General features: G+C 33.3%; 1 protein-coding gene across 1 annotated transcript in view; it reads left to right on the forward strand.

The window, feature by feature from the left end:
- Dach2 (dachshund family transcription factor 2) overlaps positions 1-21,663 on the forward strand; it is a 178,430-nt gene extending 156,767 nt beyond the window's left edge. Inside the window, exons 7-11 of the mRNA XM_021234648.2 lie at positions 411-589; positions 685-832; positions 4,355-4,501; positions 5,627-5,692; positions 16,901-21,663. Coding sequence (XP_021090307.1) covers positions 411-589; positions 685-832; positions 4,355-4,501; positions 5,627-5,692; positions 16,901-16,905 — 545 coding nt within the window. The 3' untranslated portion in view covers positions 16,906-21,663. The remainder of the gene's footprint in view (positions 1-410; positions 590-684; positions 833-4,354; positions 4,502-5,626; positions 5,693-16,900) is intronic.
- Positions 21,664-22,645: the final 982 nt, after the last annotated feature.

Raw genomic sequence — 22,645 nt, forward strand, 5'->3', positions numbered from 1 at the left:
AGTAGAACACCCATTACCAAGGACTAGATTGCAAATGGAGACTATCTGTAAATACTTATGAGGAATATTATGGAAATATTGAGATGTTCTCAAATAGATGGGTAATCATGGTTAAAACATTTTATAAAATTATAAGAATTAAATTATATATCAATGAAGGCTTTAAAAATAATGGTAATGTGTAAGAAGGTAGATTCATAGATAGACTACAAATAGTGCTGAAAAACAGAAATGCCAACTTATCCATCTGTTAGTAGCAATCTTGCTCTCTAGTTTATGTAAATGGTATAATTTGAGTGCCCATAATTTAGTTTTAAAAAGAAAATTGTTATATATGTCTACTAGAAATGACTTGGTGAAATTTGAGTTGTTAATTTGTGAACCATCTGACATTAATTTTATTTTTGCAGAAGAAGTACCAGCTCAAATTCCAATGATGAAGTCACCCTTGGACAAGATCCAGTTGGCACCTGGACAGGCATTGCCCCCTGGATTCGCAGGACCATTCATTTTTGCTGATAGTCTGTCCTCCGTGGAGACTCTGTTGACCAACATTCAGGTCAACAATATTTCTATAAACAAAATAAATGTAATACAAGACATTAGCACCTACATAAATTATTTCCTATTTGAGAATTTAAAACGGATAAGATGAACTGCATGTCATTTGCTGTACATTGACAGGGTTTACTGAAAGTGGCTTTGGATAATGCTCGCATCCAGGAGAAGCAGATTCAGCAAGAAAAGAAGGAACTTCGAATAGAACTCTACAGAGAAAGAGAAATTAGAGAAAACCTGGAGAGACAACTTGCAGTTGAGCTTCAAAGCAGAAGTAAGTTGAATAAGTTCAATTAAATGCTGAATATTGCATTGGAAATAATTTTATTGCTTACAGAAATACTTCCATGGATAGTTTATAACTGTTAAAAATGAATACCAAATAAAAACAAATTGTGGTAACTAAGTCACATAGCATTAAGAATGTTTTTCTCTCAGAGGTAATGAATAACATTTGTATTTTGGCTAGTTACAGATTTGAAAATATGCATAGCTATGGTCCTCATAATATGATAAATTATATCTAGACATAGATATTGTCACCTGGTGTTATGTATAAAATACCTACTCTTCCCTTGATGCTGTATTTTGTAATATAAAGTAAATTAAACTCAGTCTTTATCCTGGAAGGATTTACACAATCAGAAAATTCCAAAATAAAGTGACAAAAATGATCATTCATAGTCGGCTTGGTTTCAAAGAGATTAGTTAATCATATTGAAATTATATAGTGTTAAAACAATTTCTTCCGAAGCTGATGCCTGAATCTGAACCTCAAAGAATCAGTAGTCAAAAATAAAATGGGCTAAGTATTGTGTATTAGTATAGGCATGGAAGCAAACAAACAAATAAAAAACTTTATACTTGGGTGAGTAAATACAGCTTGATTTTTGAATAACTTTGAAATTATGAAGAAGTTTCTAAAATTTATTTATTTTTGTTATTATTATTTTATGCACATTGATGTTTTGCCTGCATATATGTCTGTGTGAACATGCTAAATCTTTCTGGAACTGGAGTTTCAGACAGCTGGGTGCTGCCATGTGGGTACTGGGAATTGAACTCGAGTCCTCTGGAAGAGCAGCCAATGCTCTTAACCACTCAGCCATCTCTCCAGCCCGAAGAAAAGTTTTAACTGTGTAAATAATGAGCTTGGATTTTACTTTGCAACAATGGGAAGTATCAGAAGTTAAGCAAGGGAAAAGTCTCATTTAATTTCTATTGGATAGTTCACTCTAATGATGGAATAATTTTTTCAATTTTATTAATGAGAATATAATTACAACACTTCTTTAAACCTTTAAACTCTCCCCTATAGCCCTCCCCACTTTCCTTCAAACTCACAGTGCATTTTTTCCTAATTGTTATTGTGTACATATTAAGTATATATGTATACATATTTATTCCTAAATATAGCCTGTTCTGTCTGTATGAAGTTACTTTTTATTATGCTTTTAGGTCCTGAATAACTGATTTGTGTGGTCTTCCATGGGGAAGACTACCTATCCCATTTCCAGCTTTCCTTAGTAACATACTTATTTGAAGCCTGGGCTTTCCCCCATTCACTTTGGCATGTCCGTTGGTTTTGGCCTGGTTCTGCTGTCATTTGGACAGTCAGCTGGAGGTAGATGTTAAGGATGTGGCTTCTGATGTTACTAGGAGACACAATCTCACAGGAAACTGATTAGGACTAATGGAAGACTGAGAACAAGGAAAATACTACAAATGGATAGTTTGCTCTCATAAAAACAGTATTAATAAGGATTAAACTAATCTAACAGAAATATATGGAGGAGACATTAGAGGAATACTGAATTGTTCAAAATAGAATTAATATTTAAAAGTGTAAATTGTCGACAGTAAAGCATATAAACCTGACTAGTCCGTTTAAATACCACCCAAAAGTTTCAAATTAACTTTTATAAATAATTCCCATGCCTTTACATTTACCATAAAACATTAAAGGGCAGCAAAATATATAATACCAATTCCAGTTTCTTTCCATTCCCTGATTACCCTTCCAATGGAAAGCTCAGAAAGCCTAAAGTGAGTAGTGGAATTGAACTGTGAGACCAGAGGCAAAAGCTGGAGAGACACTCCATCACCTGGACATTTCACTGAAGACTAAAGGATCCTTCCAGTTCAGTAAAATTCAGTAACTTTTAATAATTCTAAGTATTATATTGTAACATGAAATTTGTCTTGGGAGATTTTCCTATAGGGTTAGGAATAATTTGTTCAGATTAAATATAAATCTACTCACTGCATTATAAAGAGATAAACATATTTTTTCTTAAAAATATTACTGCAAAAACTAAATTATATGTTTTAAGGTATGGAAAGTAGTATGTTTCTGATATTTCACATATGACATAAATATGTAACTTACACTTCCTTAGTAGCCATACTAGAACGTTCATCCAGTGACTGATGGAAGCAGAGGCAAACACCCACAGTTAAACACTGAACTGAACCCATGGAACCCAGTGACAGAGAGAGAGGAGCGATGAGCAAATTGGCAAAGAATGGGCTGCCCAAACCAGCAGAGACAGCTGATTTGAACAAGGGGGAGCTCTTAAACCCCAGACCGACAGCTGGGAGGCCAGCATGGGACTGATCCTGACCCCCTGAGTGTGAGAGTCAGTGAGGAGGCCTGGGCAACCTATGGGGCCCTGGGCAGTAGATCAGTGTTTATCCCTGGCATACAAACGGACTTCGTGTATCCGTTACACAAAGAGGGATGCTCTCTTAGCCTGGACTCTTAGGGGAGTGCCTGCACCCTACTCTGAGTGAAATGACAGACTCTGGATATCCCCGATGTGGAAGGAATTGGCAATAGGGTGGGAGGCTGGGTGGGGGATGGTGGGGGTTGTGGGAGGAGAGGAGGAAGAGGGAACTGGGATTGATATGTGAAGCAAGCTATTTAAAATTAAAGTAATAAAAAAATTTAAAAGTACATTTAAAATGACATAGGAAATGGTAGGTTTGCTTAGAATCTCACTATGAACCAATACCTTCTTGGAAGTTAATGATCCTATTTGGTGATCTATCATATTAAGTTTTCAGAGTTTAAAAATAATGTTTAAATTATGGCAATGAAGTTTCTCCTTGAGATAGAAAGCCCTGAGAACTAAGCTGGAATTGTTATTTAGCTCATCTTAAGCCTTTCTGCTTATGAGAGGCTCCTTACGGTGATTGCAGTTTTATAACTTGCTTATATAATCAATTCTGAAAGTTATTCTCATTAAGATGCATATGATTTCGTGTGTGTGGGTGTAGGAAGGGAAAGAAAGAAGGAGAGAAACAGTTATTTAAATAGATAACCCTTTGTTTCTTCAGTTGGTAACATTTCAGAGAAATACACACTTGCTACTTTCAGTTTTAAAGAATAAAGTAATACTTCATGAGTATTTTTGTGTTTTATTTGTTGAATTTTGAAATATGGCTAACAATAACTTAATGAATAATAATATAAAATATTTAATAGGTATTATGTGTATATAGTGTGATATTAGACAATAATCCTCCTAGCTAATTGTCATCACTGTGTAGACAGATGCATGTATATGAGACAGCATACACATTAGAAATGTGAAAGTAAAAATAAGTTGGTGGAGATACACAGCTATAGTCAACAAAAAACCAAACGGGGGGACAACTGGGACCTGAAGAAGCTAATCATATGTTAGCTGCTACATTTATGGCTCTCTGCTTCTATTCATGTATCTTATGTAATTAAACTCAGCAACAACACAGCATTAAGCATGCATTTGCAAACTATTTTCCCACATATTAGGTACAATGCAAAAGCGTCTGAAAAAGGAGAAAAAAGCTAAGAGGAAACTTCAGGAAGCATTGGAATTTGAATCAAAACGCCGAGAGCAAGTGGAGCAGGCATTGAAACAAGCTACAGCTAGCGACAGTGGGCTGAGGATGTTGAAAGGTAATTTTCACTTGTAAGATGGACAGAGAGAGAGAGAGAGAGGCTTTGTCACGGAATATAATTAATTTAGGTCATGTGTTAAAAGTCATGAATCAAACCAAATTAGCCCTTTCTCTTGAAGATAGAAATAAAAAACATACGTGGATATTTGATGTTGAGTTCCCCAGGGATAATCCATTTGAAATGGATTCTAAATAAATAGAAGTTTCTATGTAAAGAGGTGCTTGAATCAAGGGATGGTAATTCAAATTTTTTCAAGTTTTATTTTAAGATTTAAGTTACTCACCTAAGATTACTTCCATTGATTCAGACACCACGTGAATTAAATGTTCAAGTAACGCCCTCACACACATACGCACAACCTTTGTACAATATAATCACTATCTTGTGTAAATTATCTGAGTACAATCATAATACACTTATTCATCTACTCATGTAACACTACAGATCACAGTGTGAATATTGGTTTCACTTGCACTTAGCATAAACAGGTATCATTCACTATCATATCTTATAAGGGGAAAATACAGTATAATGATGAGTTGCTTCAATTTAGTCAATCATATCAGTCATATTTTTGTCATTCTGTCATCAGGACATGTTAACTGAATAGTTTTTAAGGTTTTGTTTTCTCTTTTTATATAGATAGTTATTTTCCTAGAATACATCTCTCAGATATCAGGTGATTAAAATGTAATTACCATGTTCCTGGAAATATACTCTTAATTGCATAATTCAGTTAGTATATAAACTTCCTTTCTAGCATTACTATAGAAATGCCAAAAGAAAGAAAGGAAATGGAAGGGGAAACTAAGCAAAACAAAATCCAAGTATACACACACACAACAACAACAATTAGTGAAAAAAGACTGAATCTGAAGGGGATAAAGAGAGGGCATATGGGCGGGCTTGCAGGAAGGAATGCAGAGGACGCAATGATTTAATTATATTATAATATAAAAAACAAAAAAATGACACACAGAGAGATGTTTACTGGCCAAAAAAAAATCTGCTCAGAATCTTGTGTTATATAAGTGCCAAAATATTGGCTAGCTGCAATTTTTCTTTAGATAAAACCAGGGAACACATAACTGTACCTTAAATCCTGAATGCCAATTCTTTCAGATACTGGAATTCCAGATATTGAAATAGAAAACAATGGAACTCCTCATGACAGTGCTGCCATGCAAGGTATCATAAACCACATTCTCTTTCCCATAAGTGCGTAATGTGTGATCTATGGAGTTAGGGCTGGGAAAAATGTCTCTCTTGATAGATTTTATTCAACTAATGTTAACTCTTCATAATCTAACCTAAGAAGCAATGGACAACGATCTTCATTGGAGAACATATATGACTTTAAAACTCTTAACAGTGCAATTACTTACGGATTTTATAGATATAAGGTGAGCAAAGTTCTTCCATGTGTAGCTAGTTACTGACAGGATGCATATTTACATTTTATTCACATTCTAAAAGTGGATAAATAAGGAAGAAACATTTCACAAGCACACTGTACTTTAGTCTTCACTGCTTTAGTGACTGGAAAGGGCACAAGTACAATAATCACAACTTAAGGGTATTTTGAAAGTTTTCTTAGATATTTTTATTAACCTTCAAATTTTGATAGTAGTTTTAGAAATCTAAATAGAGAAATAAGAGTATGATTTGTAATTTCCTACTTGGATATATCTTTCATTGCATTTTAGAAAATTCAGCAATAATAAAGTGGATGAGAGGCATCTGTACAGAGTAGTGTCAGACTGTATAAGCCCTAAGAGTAGACTAATCTGCAGGTTGTATTTATATTCACATTTATTTTTTAAAACCAAGCCTAAATATATAAAAAGTACATCTCTAAAGGACGATTTTCCTAACTTTCTGATACAACGAAAGATATGAATACATTGTTCACTGAAGGGTTAAGAAATGGGAGCCTTTCTGCTTTGAGATTTCATCTATGTGAAGGCAATAGCAGGATATGTGACCTTGCTACTTGATAGCTTCAGAAAATTTAGAAACTATTTCTGTAGTTTTGAAACTAGTTTTATGAAAACAGAAGCATCAGATCTCATGATCATCTGATAATGCTTGACTCAAATGCACCTGAATAGGATAAATACATTTAATTCATTAGTTGTGGAAATTGCACATGCTCAGTTTGTTCAATGATATTTGGGCTGTTTCCTAGTACATTTTTGCAGACCTGCTGTACTCCCACAATTTAAAAGCCACATATCTGTTTGCAAAGTTAATTAAAATGAGATTAACTATTTAGCCAGTTCATTTATCACAACTAAATTCACAAAGAAATTGATTAGCTGTCCAGTAGTGGCTCACATGTTTAATCCCAATACTCAGGATACAAAGGCAGGTAAATCTCCAAGTTCGAGGCCAGCCTGGTCTAACAGTGACTGTTACACAGAGAAACCCTGTTTTGCAAAACGAAAAAAAAACAAAGTAAGGAAGGAATGAGGGAATGAGGGAGAGAGGGATAGAAGGAAGGAAAGAAGGAAAAAACGCCACTAAGGCTCCTGTTAGGAGTGAAAAGGATGGAGTGGAGTGTCTATTTGCTTCTGAAACACTAACACACAGATATACACAAATGTTTAAAGAGCCCAAGGTTTGGCTGGGTCCCTAATTTGAATGGTACATAAGATTAGTATTAGAACTGAAAGGAAAATCCAAACAGTATTAATAAATTTTACTTACATTACAATTTATCCCTGTATCTCCATTCAAGTCATTATAGTTACTTTATTTTTATGATGCCTTTAGATAACAAATAATATTTTCCCTACGCCAAGATAAATAGATTTTGAGTTGTCATCAATTTATTTTATTTTCAATGAACAAATTATGGTTATCTTATTCAATTGTGATCAACATATTCACATAAGTAAAAATAAATTCATTCCATATTCATTTAATAGCCTTCTCATACTAATTTATGCTTAGAGAAGCATATATTTATATTGGCTTTCTCTGAACATTTTTCTAAATTCATTAAAAAATAAAGGAATCAGATGCAATATTAAAATAATTTGATAGTTTATTATAAAACAAGAAAACTGATCATTTCCAAAATAAAAAAAAACTAAAATTGTTTGCTTAGTGTCTGTGGTCAACATTGTACATATATGGTAAAATATAGTAATTTAATAATTCCTCATTAGATATAACACAGACTTTTAAACTACACCAAATGTCATTTGCAATAAATGTGGTTAATAAAGAAAAGTATACAGTCTCCTCTCTTTTAGTTAAACATTTAAGCACTATACATGATAAAACTCCACTCATTACTCTACAACAAACTAAAGTGAATATCTTACGTTAAAGTGATAGTAGAACACAACATTCAAAGAAAGAATTTTAGACCATGCGTGGTGGAACAGACCTTTAATGCTAGCTTTCTGGAAGTAGAGGCAGGTGGATATCTTTGACTCCCAGGCCAGATTGCTGTTTATCGTGAATCCCAGGGAAGCCAGGACCTAACTCCAAAACCAAAAGATTTTTGTCAGCAAAAGTAATTTGTTTTGTTAGAGGAATAGATATCTGAAATTAGGATCATAATTGGTAATAAATATAGTTCACAAAGTAAATCAACTCTAATAATTACATAAGACACTTAATGATTTAGCCTATCATTTTAAATATTCATAATTGAAAAATTAATTTTGCATTTATTATAAATTTTAGAAACACTATAATGCCAGAAAAACATGAACTGTAAGCCTATTATTTTTCTATTCTGGCTAATAGTTTTTTTAATGCTATAGTTTCTTTTTTGTTTACTTTGAACTGTGTGTATTTTTCACCTTCCTGCCTTTCTCGGTTTTATAGGTGAGAAGATTACATCCTCTCTTTGTTTATTAAAAGAATCAATTCATGCATGCCAATACAATGCCATTGCCAAAACTCATCTGCATCACAGGAAATAGGTCAGGCTTCATTGATGTCCTTTCTTCCTATTGTCGATATCTCTTCTGGATAGAAATCTATCAGTAACTTAGTGATCTCTCTTTGAAATTCAGTTAGTTCACCATGATATCTTCTTAAAAAGATATAAAGGGAATTTGGTAAAACATTGTATGGCCACTCTTAGAAGTGATGCAATTGTATCTAGTTTTACTATAATGTCCACATAAATTTGAATGAAGACAAACTACTCAGGATTATTATCTTTTGTAAGTCTCATTGGCTTATTTCATTCTAATGCACTTTTAAATGCCATGTGACAAAAATGATAACACACATAGACAACCTTAATAGACAGAATTTTGTATTTCAGCCATCTATCATTATACCTCCACCTAAAGATTTTCAGATGATCAACAATGAGTAAAGTCCTCACTCTGGTGTTTGTGTCCACAATCTCAGGAGCTGAATTTTCAGAGTATATGACCAAATGTGATCCAATTCAAAATCTTCTAACTCATCTGGGGACCTGCAAGACAGCACATCAACCATCTTATCAGTCAATCTCTGCTTCACATAAAATAAACATACCAAGTGTCATTAAGTGTACCTTTAGATCAATGATTTTTGCAAATGACCTTTAAGTGGCATTTGTGTGCTGCATTTTTTGCTGATAAAAGCAAATTAAATTAGCACAACTATAAGTGAGCTGATAAAAACTAAAACTGAACAGCAGTACCATTAGCTAACAAAGTAATATTTTCTCTTTACTGCATTCTGCCATTTAGTTATTATCCTATTGGAAATCTAATTATAATCCTTTTACTCCCCAGTCCAACTTCACAGTTTTTGCAAGCTTAGCACTGACAAGTGATTTCATTACATTTGATTGCCCATGCCCAGATTGACTTAACTTCACTTGGAGACCTAAAAGCCCTCTCAGTTTCTCAGATTCCCTGTTTGCACATTACTGCAACAGCTCCTTTAATTAATTAGCATGAACAGCAGTAACATGAACTGCTGAACAGAAAATAACATCATTTTATGATCGCAGGGAGACTTCTCCCTTTTGCATGTTTATACCCTAGTTAACTTTCGTATGACTATATTTTGTTGTAGAGTTGATGGTGCAAGTTTCTTACATTTAAAAATGATATCATTAGCATCTTAATAATAAGAAAACAAATACATGATATGAAACTCCTAAATTTTAGATGAAATCAGGTAGTATATATAAACTTTCTAGTCATAAAACAATAAAACTGAATTCAGAAGAGATGTTATCATAAAGTACAAGGACATAGTGGACCCCATTGTATCTGTGTGTGACACTTCATTGTTTTGCATAAAAAGAAAACACAGAAAATACTAAGAACTGATTTTTGTAAGTGAAATACCGCTACTTATGATTTTTGCATTTGTTTACTTCATGTTGATTAATATGAGATGATTGAGCACCAGCAAGTTTTTATTCTGATAATTTTTCTAATGCAAAAGGAATTTTTAATAATTTACCTTCATTTATCACCAATACCATTAGGAGATACTAAACTTGGCATATTTACCAAAGTTAAAAATGTTCTGTAAAAATAAGCTTATTATAAGCTTTTTTCCCTCTAGGCAGTTTTAGTTCAAAACTATGAAACCCAGAAGCTTTTTAGAAAAGACACCACTGAAAGACACAAAATTTATGATTCCTTCTAAATAGTGTATCCTAAAGATGCCAATGAAAAATTAAAAAGCAAAGTGCATTTGACAGAAAATAAGTAGAAGACACAATTTTAACTTTTACATATTGAAAGAACACTTCATTTACAACATATGTAGTGCATGTATATTATATAATATCTAAATATATATTCAATATGAACTATTTGCAAATGTATTTTTCTGAATATATATTATATATATTCTTATCCAATCACAAAATCCACTACAACCATATTTATATTTCCTGAAACTTATTTTTCTTTGTTATTTATATACTTACTCAGCATAAACTTCCTACAAATGGTCAAATGTGCATGCCAATAATTACCAGAATAATTTCCCTCATTACAGAACTGTGGTTGCACAATTTAGTACAATGGTAAGAAAATTGACAGTATGCATATAAAATAAAATAATAAAAGATAAATTTCATATGAATTCTTATCATCGATGTATGAGTTTTACAAAAGCAATAGAATTTCTCTAATGACGGTGTTTTCTAATTCCCAAACACAGTGTGTTCTCAGTCTCTCTCTTTAAAGATTCCACTCACTGCATCTTGGTCTAATTCCATCAATTAATTCCCTTCATATGAAGTCTAGTACTGTGTTGAAAGGTATGCACAGTCTAATGCTTTCTTTGAACAGTGGATAGATAGATATATATTCTCTTATGGATATGTTTAACACGGTAAGGACTAAAAAGTTTATAGAAATGTGAGTCACCTTAAAGCCTTCCTATTAAATATTTTTTTTAAATTAGGAGCATTTGCTTACGGTTTCAAAAGCTTAGTCCATTATCATAATGCCAGGAAGTATATGGTTGCAGGCAGGAAGGTGCTGAAGAGGTAGTAGCTGAAAGCTCCTCCTGAGCAGAAAACAGAGAGACAGAGAGAGAGAGAGAGAGAGAGAGAGAGAGAGAGAGAGAGAGAGAGACAGAGAGACAGAGAGACAGAGAGACAGAGAGACAGAGAGACAGAGAGAGACAGAGACAGAGAGAGAGAGAGAGAGAGAGAGAGAGAGAGAGAGAGAGAGAGAGAGAGAGAGAGAGAGAGAGAGAGAGAGAGAACCTGGGCTGGGCCGGGTATGGGTTTTTTGAAACTTCAAAGCCCAGCCCAAGAGGACATACTTCCTCAAAATATGCCACACATACACCAACAAGGCCACATGTCCCAATCATTCTACTCCTTTCAAACAGTTCCACTATCTGGTGACTAAGCATTCAAATATAAGAGCTTATTTTCTTTTTCAAACCACAACTACCTGCAGAAATGTCACTGCAACTGCCATCATAAATGAAGAAAGGTTATACCAGAAGCCTTGTAATGTCCCAGTTCCTTTCTCTAAAGTGGAAAATATGAAAAAAATGTTAAGTGGAAAATATGAATGTTATTTTATTTTCCTCTAAGTTTCATTAGGTGTCTTGAGTCTTTTTTGTTATTTTTAACCTAAGGAGGAATACTATTTATCTTTTTAAATATTCAGAATTTTTATCTTGGTCAGTCATGCTTCCAAGATTATATCATACCCTCTCTGCTGTGAAAAACTAATATACTATGATACAGATCATGGTTCTAGATCTTTCTATAGGAGGATGTAGAACTACTTGGTAATTTATAGCCTAGTTGTTATAGGTAGCTTACACCATGTCATTGCAAAGATTGCAAAATTATTTGTTCTGACCCAAAAACTTTAGTGATGATAACAATATCATTAAATCAGATCTAAGACTTCTAGATTTATAATTCCATCTACATTTCTCTTATACAGCAGATGAAATTATGATGATAGCAAGAAAATGAGAATTGGAAACCAAGACATGTTCTGGTCCTCAGCATTTGGAGTCTACACAAGTTATACAAGTGATCTTTTATAAATGGGTCTTTCTTTCACTGCCAGAGAAAATGAATTGCTTAGTAGTTACTAGTAGCCCTCAAGTAGCTACTCTTTATGAATGCAGACTAGTTTTAAAGATTTATTTTTATTATTTTGTAATTGTGGGTATATATGTATATCTGTGTGGGGATGTAAACATGAGTGTAGGTGACCATGGAGTCCAGAGAGTTTTAGATCTCCCAGAGCCTGAGTTACCCACAGTTATGCATCACTAAAATTCAGTTCTGGAACTGTGCTTGCGTTTGTTGAAAGCACAGGAAGTATTCTTAGTCATTTAGTCGTGTCTCCAGCCCCCCTTTTTCATAAAACTAGAATTTACTTTACTCCATATTTAATTCATACACACATGAGAAGAGCTGTTTAAAATGAGACTTTGAGCCAAAGTTTTATTTTTAGTTTTCATTTTTGAAAATTGATAAGTGAAATATGTAGTTGTTTTCATAGATAATTTCAAAATTTAAAATTATTATATAACTGCCATCTGATTATACAGTGATTCTGTCCCAACATTAAAATTTGAGTAGTGGAACAAAGAAAGACATTTCATAGTATATGGGTAGCACTATGATATTTTGTATCCATTTCTGAAAACAAATTTCTCTAACAATATTATCCTTATGTGGTTGTTTAAAAATCTGTGATTATCTCATTTTGAAAGTATGGAACTAACCCAAGAGAATTTAGTTAGCTTGCTATAGAAAATGGAAATGACACTGGCCCTATGACTAACTAATTGCCCTCATTTTATATCACTATTAATCGATGCCTGTAATAAATAGTTAGCTAGCTAGAAAATTTAGTAGTACCCCAGTATTAAACTATTCATAGTCAGCTTTCTTCAGTCTGCCGTTGAGCTTACCTAAAACCAACAATAATATAATAAACACTTGCAAGTTCAAGTAGTTGCAGAAAAAGGTAAGGTTGATACATTTTCTTATCATTTTTTTATTTTAATTTTAAATAGCTTGTTTTACATGTCAATCCCAGTTCCCTCTCCCTCCCCTCCTCCCGCACTCCCCTTCCCCACCACCCTCCACCCTATTGCCAAATCCTTTCACATAGGGGATATCTAGAGTCTGTCATTTTACTCTGGGTAGGGTCCAGGCACTCCCCTAAGAGTCCAGGCTGAGAGAGCATCCCTCTTTGTGCTATAGGCACACGAAGACTGTTTGTATACCAGGGATAGACACTGATCCACAGCTCAGGGCCCCATAGGTTGCCCAGGCCTTCTCGCTGACACATTTGGGGGGTCCAGATCAGTCCCATGCTGGCCTCCCCACTGTCGGTCTGGGGTCCAAGAGCTCCCCCTTGTTCAAATCAGCTGTCTCTGCTGGTTTTGCCAGCCCATTCTTTGCCAATTTGCTCATCACTCCTCTCTCTCTGTCACTGGGTTCCTTGGGTTCAGTTCAGTGATTAATTGTGTGTTTGCCTCTGCTTCCATCAGTCACAGGATGAAGGCTCCCGGATGGTTATAGGCATCAAGTTCATTATCAGGAATGGGCATTCGAGGTGGTCCCTCCACTATTGCTTAGCTTGCCAATTGGTGTTATCCCTTTAGATCACTCGAGGTTGCTCTGGTGCCTGATCTGTATTCGATCCTATGATTCCCTCTTCCCCCTATTCTACCCCCACTCCCTCAACTTCCTGTTCCCCCATGACCAACTCTCTTCCTCTACTTAAAGCTCAAAGAGTAGCAGAAATAGTAATAAGATTGATTTATTATCAAAGTCATTTCACAGAGCCAACAGAGCATTATTTATGTAATTATGGACTGAGATTTCTTTGCTGTAGGGTTATAGTATAAGGTTTGTATCAGTTTGATCTAGCAAGCTTGCTTCTCATTTATAATAGTCACATGACATTTTATTTTAGAGATGAAACTGACCTTAAAGAAAATATCGTTTACAATTTGTACACATTTCCTTGCTCCACTTAGCTGATATGTTATATTTTCAATATATGAATATTAAATATGAATATTAAAATTATATAATGCTGCGATAGTTTTGACATCAATGTAAATGATTATCAAGGCAATATTTTCTCCAGGCCCTCAATTAACTTTCCAGAAAACAATTATTTGACAAGCATTTCTTCTTTATCTTATTTTTCAATAAATATGTGAGTGTTTTTATTTTTCTTAAATTGTCAAAATAATTAAATTTGATGTAGATCTTAGAAGCTATGAACAATTGTTTACTGAGCAAAGCAAAACTGAAAACACAGAGAGCTATAGTCAGGTATTACAATTTCCTATTAAATGCATTTTAATTTTCCATGATGAATATCTAATATTGTCATTTTAAATGTTGTACAAGTTATTGTTTTAGCTTTTTCCATTACTTCTGTTTTTTCATTCTTATCCATATTTTGATTCATTTCAGATAAAATTCTTTAATGCTTTTCTATCAGTTTAGCAAATAAAACTATTAGAAAATTAAATATACTTTTAAGTGTATTAAAATCTTTCCTTATATTAAAAGGCAAATTTAATCATTATAAAGTCTTTTATGATGTACATAGTCATGAAAAGCAAAATATATCTAAACCTATCCGTTATTTATATTAACATCCTTGAAAAATAAATACCACATTTCAAAATTTCTCCCTACAGGGAAATTGTAAAAGAGTATGACATTCTGCAAGTGACATGCATGTTTCAAGTGGTTCCTGACCTAGTTTAGTAGCTCATACAAACCAGCTTTTACTTACTCACCTTCCCTTTCCCTGCTGGAAAGCAGAGCTCAAGTGCTTTTAAAATTCTTTATAGCATTCAAAAATTGCCAATCTTTCCTTAACATATATGTTTTTATTGCCACTTTATAACAGGGGTGTAGGAAGTAAAATGAAGTTGCTAGAAGAGCCTGATCAATAGCCAAGTTTTCTCAGTTAATAACTAGCCAACCCAATACTAATCATCAGAAGTTTTTCACCTCTTTCTATTTTACTTTCTCATCAAGATGTCTGATCTAAACTCTGACACAAATGACAAGTAGAAGTTGTCATTACTGCTATACTCTATTAAATATACATGAAGTAAGCATTTGGGCTTACATATGTAGCTTTAAGTAGAGATGAAATATTTGACATATAAGTAACATTTAAAACATTCTGTCAAATCTGAACTTTTTATCATGTTGTTGTAATACATAGATCCCTGTCCATTGCCCTCAGTGAGAACAGAAATCCTGTCTGTTAGATAAATCACGCACAAACTATATTTTTAAATTGGGCAAAGTCTGTAGCATATTATTAGTTCACAAAATCAGAGGAACCCCTGAAAGCATACATATAAATCACACTATCTAGACTGAGAGGGTAGTATTTATGTATTTAGAAATATATGTGTATATACATGATTGTAACATCAATTAATGAAAAAAGGCCATGAATTTTAATGAGCACAAGGATGTGTAGGTGTGAGGGAGGGGTTAGAGGAAAAAAGGGAAAATGGAAATGGCACAATAATATAATCTCAAAAAATAAAAGAAATTAGTTTTAAAGTGAGCAAGAGATGCTTAAATTCTGTTCTCATATCATTTCCAGAGAAAGAGGTGTCCTGTATCTTGCTTCAGGTTTGAATCAAACACAAATCTTATTTTTTTATAAATGAGAATGTGAAATGGTTATTATTTTCAAGAAGTTTGGTTCTTGAAGTTATTCCTAAAGAAAGCACCATACATACCTGGAAATACTATTTCATATGTTTTTTCTACATACACATAGAATGAATTGGCTCCTATAGCATTTTATTATTTGTGTTGACTTGCAAGGGTCTACTTTCCTACTCTCAAAAATTTGGGCCATATTTATACAGGAGTATTAATAACTAACTACAAACCACGCTAACTTAGCTACTGTTTTTTAGTGAGAATACCACATATTAAGGTTTTTCCTATAAGTGAAATAAGGTTCATACAATTAGTTTTACATTTAATTTCAATTGACAGAATTTTGTTGATTGTAACCCCACATTTTTATCTTTCTTTTATTCAGATTAGGGACCCATGAACCATCAGTGGTAATTCTGATGTTAAATAATTTAGTGCTCATTTGAAACTTAGAAATATAACAAAAATACAGCAACTTAAAGGAACAATGGGCTTAGGATTTGAACTCATATAAAAATAGTATAAATGGTTCCAAAATAAGGTAGCCACTAGGAAAGAAAATCTGGTAACCTACCTAGTTTTGCATACTAGTTCTTAGAATCTCTTTTGTTTTTATAAGTGGGCAGGAGCTAAGGAAACACTTGAAAGGAAACATCAGAACAGTGTAGGAAAATTCAAAATGCATTTTTCTCAGTAATCCATTGTAGTCACTTTTAAATAAACATCCTATCAGGAAAGGAAACTTCATCTAGAAGGAATACTGCAAATCTCATCTAGAAGGAATACTGCAACCTTTACCAGAGATTTATTTTTGCCATAATAGAAAGTGGTGTGGATAATTACTGGTGCTCAAATAGTGAAGGAAAGCAAATGCTTTGTTTATTATGCTAACGGTGTATTTCACTACAGATGTAAAGCAGTATAGCATGCTCAAAGGGCTCATATGCATATATTAGTTGGGGACTATCATTTAGGCCATTTTAATGTTGTTACTCTCACCCACTAAGAATTAAATTAAGTTTTAAAAATCATTGTAAGTCTGCAGTTTTGATCATTTTGGTAAATTTCATTTTTAAAGTGACAATTTCACTAAAAGATAAAGCTAATAAAATAGAATATGGATTAGGTACATATTTATCCAAATGCCAAATATGTATATGCATATCTATCACAGGAAATACTATAAATTGAGTTTGTAGTGAATTTTTTATTCTCTTTGTTGGAATGACATTTTAACAAGGTCTTTTTGTTTTTCTGTGCAGCCTGAACACTGATGCCGGAACTCCAAGTGATCAAAGACACAGATAGGGTGCTGCAGCAGTTACCTGCTTACTTAGTGTTGTGATTCTTTAGAATTCATATTCAGATTCTTTTAAAATATGGAGCATTCAATTACTATTTGTTCATAATTGATGAATGGGACCTTGAACACATAGGAAAAATGAGCTAGAAATTGGACTTCCCATGTTTTTAAGGGGCAATCATAATGACTGAACATAATATTTTCTGTTTTCTTTTCTCATTTCTTTTAATGAGCTCATAGGGCTTCACAAACATTATCACATTTATCTACACAGCAGGTTTGTAGTGGGCTAAGTAGGTGGAACAGTTTCAAAAATGGGTAAAATGCTATTTCTAGATTGTACGTGAGAAAATAAGATGTAGAAATACTTACTTTGAGCTGTGCCTATTATGGACTACCTTTCTATTTCTCCAATATGGTATTAAATAGAACCTGAATTAGCAGACAATTTATTGGTACAAATGGTTGATATTTCTTTTCATGGCCTGTGAGCTAACATTGTAGAAGAAATTGTGCCTGACTTGTTCTCTAAGAAAACATAGAGAGCTTTAATTTCTAGATCATCACATACCTACATTTTTCTTTGAACTAATGATGGTGGAGCAATTTATTTACTCCCTCACTACTAGCACATCCCTTATCTTTACAGAATACAATGATAACAATGGTCCTCAGCCTACCAAATATGCCTCCTTTATTCTTTTCTTCTTCCTTTCCATCCCAAATGTTGCTTCTTCACTATTATGCTAGCAACAGAAAACAGAAATAATTATAGGATTAAAAACTACCAACACAAGAAAGGAGAAAGACAGATATGATGGGTTATTCACATTGTGAACATTTACACTATTCACCCTCTGGTCTAAGCATAATTAGGCAATTAGCATTTTCAAGAGATTTAGAAGTGGTTAATTTGACCTGAATTGCTCAGGAAACGTCAAGAAATATTTTTACAATTTACTTATTAAAGACCTGGCCACAGACTTGTGGTACATAATTACTACCGTTTTTACAACCCCTAAGATTCGAATAATCAGTACTTGAGTGATCAGAAACATTTGATGACGCTTCACAACTATTCTCATTACACCAGCAAAGTCTTATTCATTGTGTAGTATCTGCCCTAGAATTAAATTCTGTTGTGATAAAAGTTCTACTCATCCAAAATGCCAACTGATATTTTATTCATTTTCCATTAATCAGTTCTTTGTGGTGATATATGTAGTTCATTTTGGGATGACCACCTAACTGAAATAATTTTTAAAATAATACATTAATTCATATCCACATGATGTAGTGGTTGTTTCACATCCTAAAGGATTTTTTCTATGCTATATTTGGCTTTTGATGATACACCCAAGATCTACTTGTATACAATCTGCAATGTTCTATTCAACTGCATCAATATAATGCTAACTTAGAAACAATTTATGAAGGATGAAATAAAATATCAAATATGTTATCTGAATAACAATGATTTATGACTAAAGGCACAAAATCTAGAATCATCTCTTCATCATAGAGTCAGAGAACATGTGCTATATGATACAGAAAATAGAATAGCATTTTAAAATCAGATCACTCAAAAATACAGGAATGTCTTAACTATTTTAGGAGAATGGTAGGAATCCTCATTATTTTCCTGGCATTTCCCACTTACTTGTCCTCTTTATGATACTCAATGTTAGTTATTACTTTCTATAAATTTTAGATGTATAACATGGGAGGCGAATGTTACATGTTCTGGATATGGGACAGCCAAGTGTGTCTCTTACAGAATTGAAACTATCATGAGAGGGTGTCCTATTGGGCAGCCTCCTGTGCCATCCCAAGTGAGGCATTACTACAACATGGAAAGGATTGCACAAACATATGTTTTTACTTAAAACACTGTTATATCTGTATATATATAATTCCCCATTTTACCTATTGGATAAATGTTAAAGCAGTAAAATGCCAGCTGTCCCCATGTGTCAACGTATATGTTCCTTCTTATGAGTGTTGAAGCACCAAACAATGCCCCCGGAGAGGGGTTTTTCATTGCTTTTCCTAATCTTTAATCATGTTTACAAACAGAATGCATATGAGATCATCTCTGTTTAATGTTCAAGTACATACCTTCTTAAAAACATGAAGCAGTCAACTACTAATTAGCTGTTTCCTATTCCTAATGAAGAGAGCATAGCAGATTTGGATTAAAATTCAGCTGCAACCCTGTTCTGTTTATGGTTCCAGGTGTTTTTGTTTTATCTAGGCGTTTACTTTGACAGCTACTACTAAATGATAAATCACTCGTATTACAGCTGAAATGCATTTTGAAATTGAAACGTGGCAAACTTTGAGATTGTTCCAAGGAACAGTGTTGATTACTAGGTCAATACGTGTTCCTGCCTTGTAATCACTTGTATTGGAATACTCAAAACAGTAATAGACAATGATGTCGTAATATTACAGAACATGTCACACTGTTTGGATACTGCTATCCTTAAAATTTGGAGAAGTTATACTATTGTAATCTCAATTTATTATATTATGGGTAACCCAATTGATTTACATCATAATGTTGTCTTCTTGGTAGCCTAGTGTTTCTTTTGATTGTGCAAGCTCATGTGGAAGTGATCCTGATAGGCTTTGTAAGTGGGCACATTTAATGAAAGTTGTGGACAGATATGTTTGTCTCTTGTAACAAAAATAAGAATTAAACATAATAAAGTGAAAGATTTTTCAAAAACTGCATTTTTTCCGAAAGACAAATAGTGATTGTCTTTTCTATTCACTGCTGTGTTTATATAACTTTTTAGATCACATGGTTTGTTTTACCCTTGTTTTAAAATTTGTAATGTTCACAATTTGCACTGCATGATTCAAGCTTTATTATTACTGTATAAATTTCAGTCCTGGTAAAATGACTGATATTTCATGTTGATGAGCTTTCCATTCATATTGAGACTGTGTGTACAGAGGATGAGGTGAACTGTAGAACTGAGTAAATAATTGGTCAATATAATTACAACTTGAATTATCTGGAGGCTTAGATTTCATTAAAATTCTCAGACTCTATCTCCAAAAGACTAGTCTAAACACTTTTCTGGGGTTAAACATTAAAGAACATTTTTTTTAAAATAGGTTTTTATTCTCTGGTCCCTGTAACATTTAATTGTTTTATTGGGCAAATGTCCCTTAACCTGCTAATGATGGTGAACACTCTAGCTTTTCTGATAAACACAGAATTCAATTCTTTTATTCTGTTACGTTATGTACCCTTGATTTTTGGTTATAGAATTTCCCACAAAATTCCATTAATTTACCTAACTTGAAACCTTCTACACAGAAAAAATATTATAGAGATTTTAAATACTTCCCTCCTTACAACTCAAAATCATTTCCAATCAGAGATATGATTTTTAAAAAGCAGTATCAGTCAAGTGTGATGATGAATGCTTCCTTCTACGCAAAGAGGGTACATTTGATTTAGAAGGGTGTGATTTTAAGTGTTCCTGGAGCATAAGGAATAAATTAGTGCTGATTTGTGAACACATCCTTTCTTACTTCCTCTTCTGTATCCAAAGGCTAATTTTTTGGTTTAGCAAGATAAACATGCAGGTCATAAGGCATTACAATGGAAAAGAGCAATTTTAAGCCCAAGGAGGCAGAATAGAATTTCTTTTTTATTCTCAAGAATAAACTTTACTTATACCAATCAAATTTTATCTAGCTACCAGATGATCTGAACTCATTACTACAAATATTTAAATGAATATTGGTTCTGCCACTTAAGGTTCAAATGATATTAACAACTAGTCTCTATATGGTGTGCACAATCTTCAAGTAAACACGGGGAATGAAAGTCCTACATGTACAAAGCTGTCATTATTTTAGAGCCAAACCAGGTGATGTCTTTCCTTCAGTTTTGGTAAAGCACAGGAGCTTCAAGTGTAACATTATGTACAAAAGGATAAACTAATATAGATCTCTATAGACATTATAAAATAGTTTATGAAAAGAGTCTTTATCGGTTTTCCATGTCTTCAGTTCGTGTCAAGAAGAGGAGCTGTAGCATGAAATTTACTTGAAGGATCTTGAAATCTGACACATTAACATCACGAGATGTTAAAATAAATTTTACCAATATTAAATAGATCCTGTTACATCAAATCACTTTAGGTTCGTGAAGATAGATGTTTGAGTACTTTAATACCTATGCTTCAGTAATGTTCCACGGAAGAACTAACATGTTTTTTTAAAGGAGGTAACTATTAGTAATGGCAGAGCAGTTGTGTTCGGTCAGAAAGGTCCTTGTTGGCTTTACATTAATGAAGATGTTAGTGATTCAAGTATATCTCTGATAATATCCATCACAGAGTTATTCCAGTTGTGTTTATCAGAAAAGCTTTGTTTATTGAATCATCTTTTCTGTGTTACATTAAGAAAAAGAGGAACATGTGCATATTTTAAGTGCAGTGCTGTAAACTTTGTCCTTTCATTAGACTGACCAATTTGGGAACATGAACTAAATCCTGATGACTACAGTAACTTGGCCATAAAGCTTTTTTATGTTCATTTCTGCTTGGCTTTTTGTCCTTCAAAAATACCGTAGTATCTTAGAGACTAGAAACTTAAATGTATGTTTTCTCTCTTTTACCACATGTTAAGTTAAAGTAAACTTTTGTTTAAAATGTATTGCTGAACTTCAGTATAAATAAAAGCATTTTGTCTTTGTCAGTTATCACTGAGATTTATTTTTATATTGTCAATTGCAATCATTGAATAATATGGGAGAAAATTTAAAATAAAAATCTAGAAAGTATGAAGATGTTATGTTAAAAATATGAATGTGATTTTTTCCATTTACCCTATTTAAAATAGCCAATTTTCTTGTTTTCAGTTGCTTTAATGACTCATACTTGATCGCCTCTTCCCCCATGCATATACTTAGTGATTCTGCTTCTAGAATGGAAGATTGTAATCAGAATTAGAAAAATACCATAAATTAACTAAGAACTAGGAAATATTACCTGTATATCTATTTCCAAAAGTTTCTTTTAAACCTACTTTCAACTGAAAACTAAACCCATATATATATATGTATATATATATATATATATATATATATATATATATCTTAAGAGTTCCTTATCTGACAAAAGTGCAAATATTCCAGACTGTTGTGATATCCTGCTTTGCCCTTGATTTTCACTGTGAATTTCACTAACTACCATCAATTAAAACCATACTAAAACTTGAGTGCATACTGCCTTAATCTTTCCTCCTCCACATAAAATTACCTGCCATCTTTAAACTTGTCCTCACAAAATCTCAGAGCACAGGTAAAAGGCATCTAATTTCTTTGTCACAACATTTAAAGCATGGCATTTAGTTTAGATTCCATTAGAATTCTTATGTCATCCTCTTTTCTTCCTCTCTTTCTCCCATCTCCTTCTGCCCTCCCCTTCTCCCCTCCCCCAATTCAATTAGGAGATCTCATTATATAACCCTTCTCCAGGTTACCATGCATATCTCTCTTAGGGTCCTCCCTGTACCCCAGACTCTCTAAAATCCATATATGAGTGAGTATATACCATGCTTGTCTTTTTGTGACTGGGTTACCTCACTCAGGATGATTTCTTCTAGTGCCATCCATTTGCCTGCAAATTTCAAGATTCCATTGTTTTTCTGCTGAGTAGAACTCCATTGTGTAAATGTA

This window comes from Mesocricetus auratus, unplaced genomic scaffold (genome assembly GCF_017639785.1).
Source record: "Mesocricetus auratus isolate SY011 unplaced genomic scaffold, BCM_Maur_2.0 Super-Scaffold_100003, whole genome shotgun sequence".
Taxonomy (NCBI): Eukaryota; Metazoa; Chordata; class Mammalia; order Rodentia; family Cricetidae; genus Mesocricetus; species Mesocricetus auratus.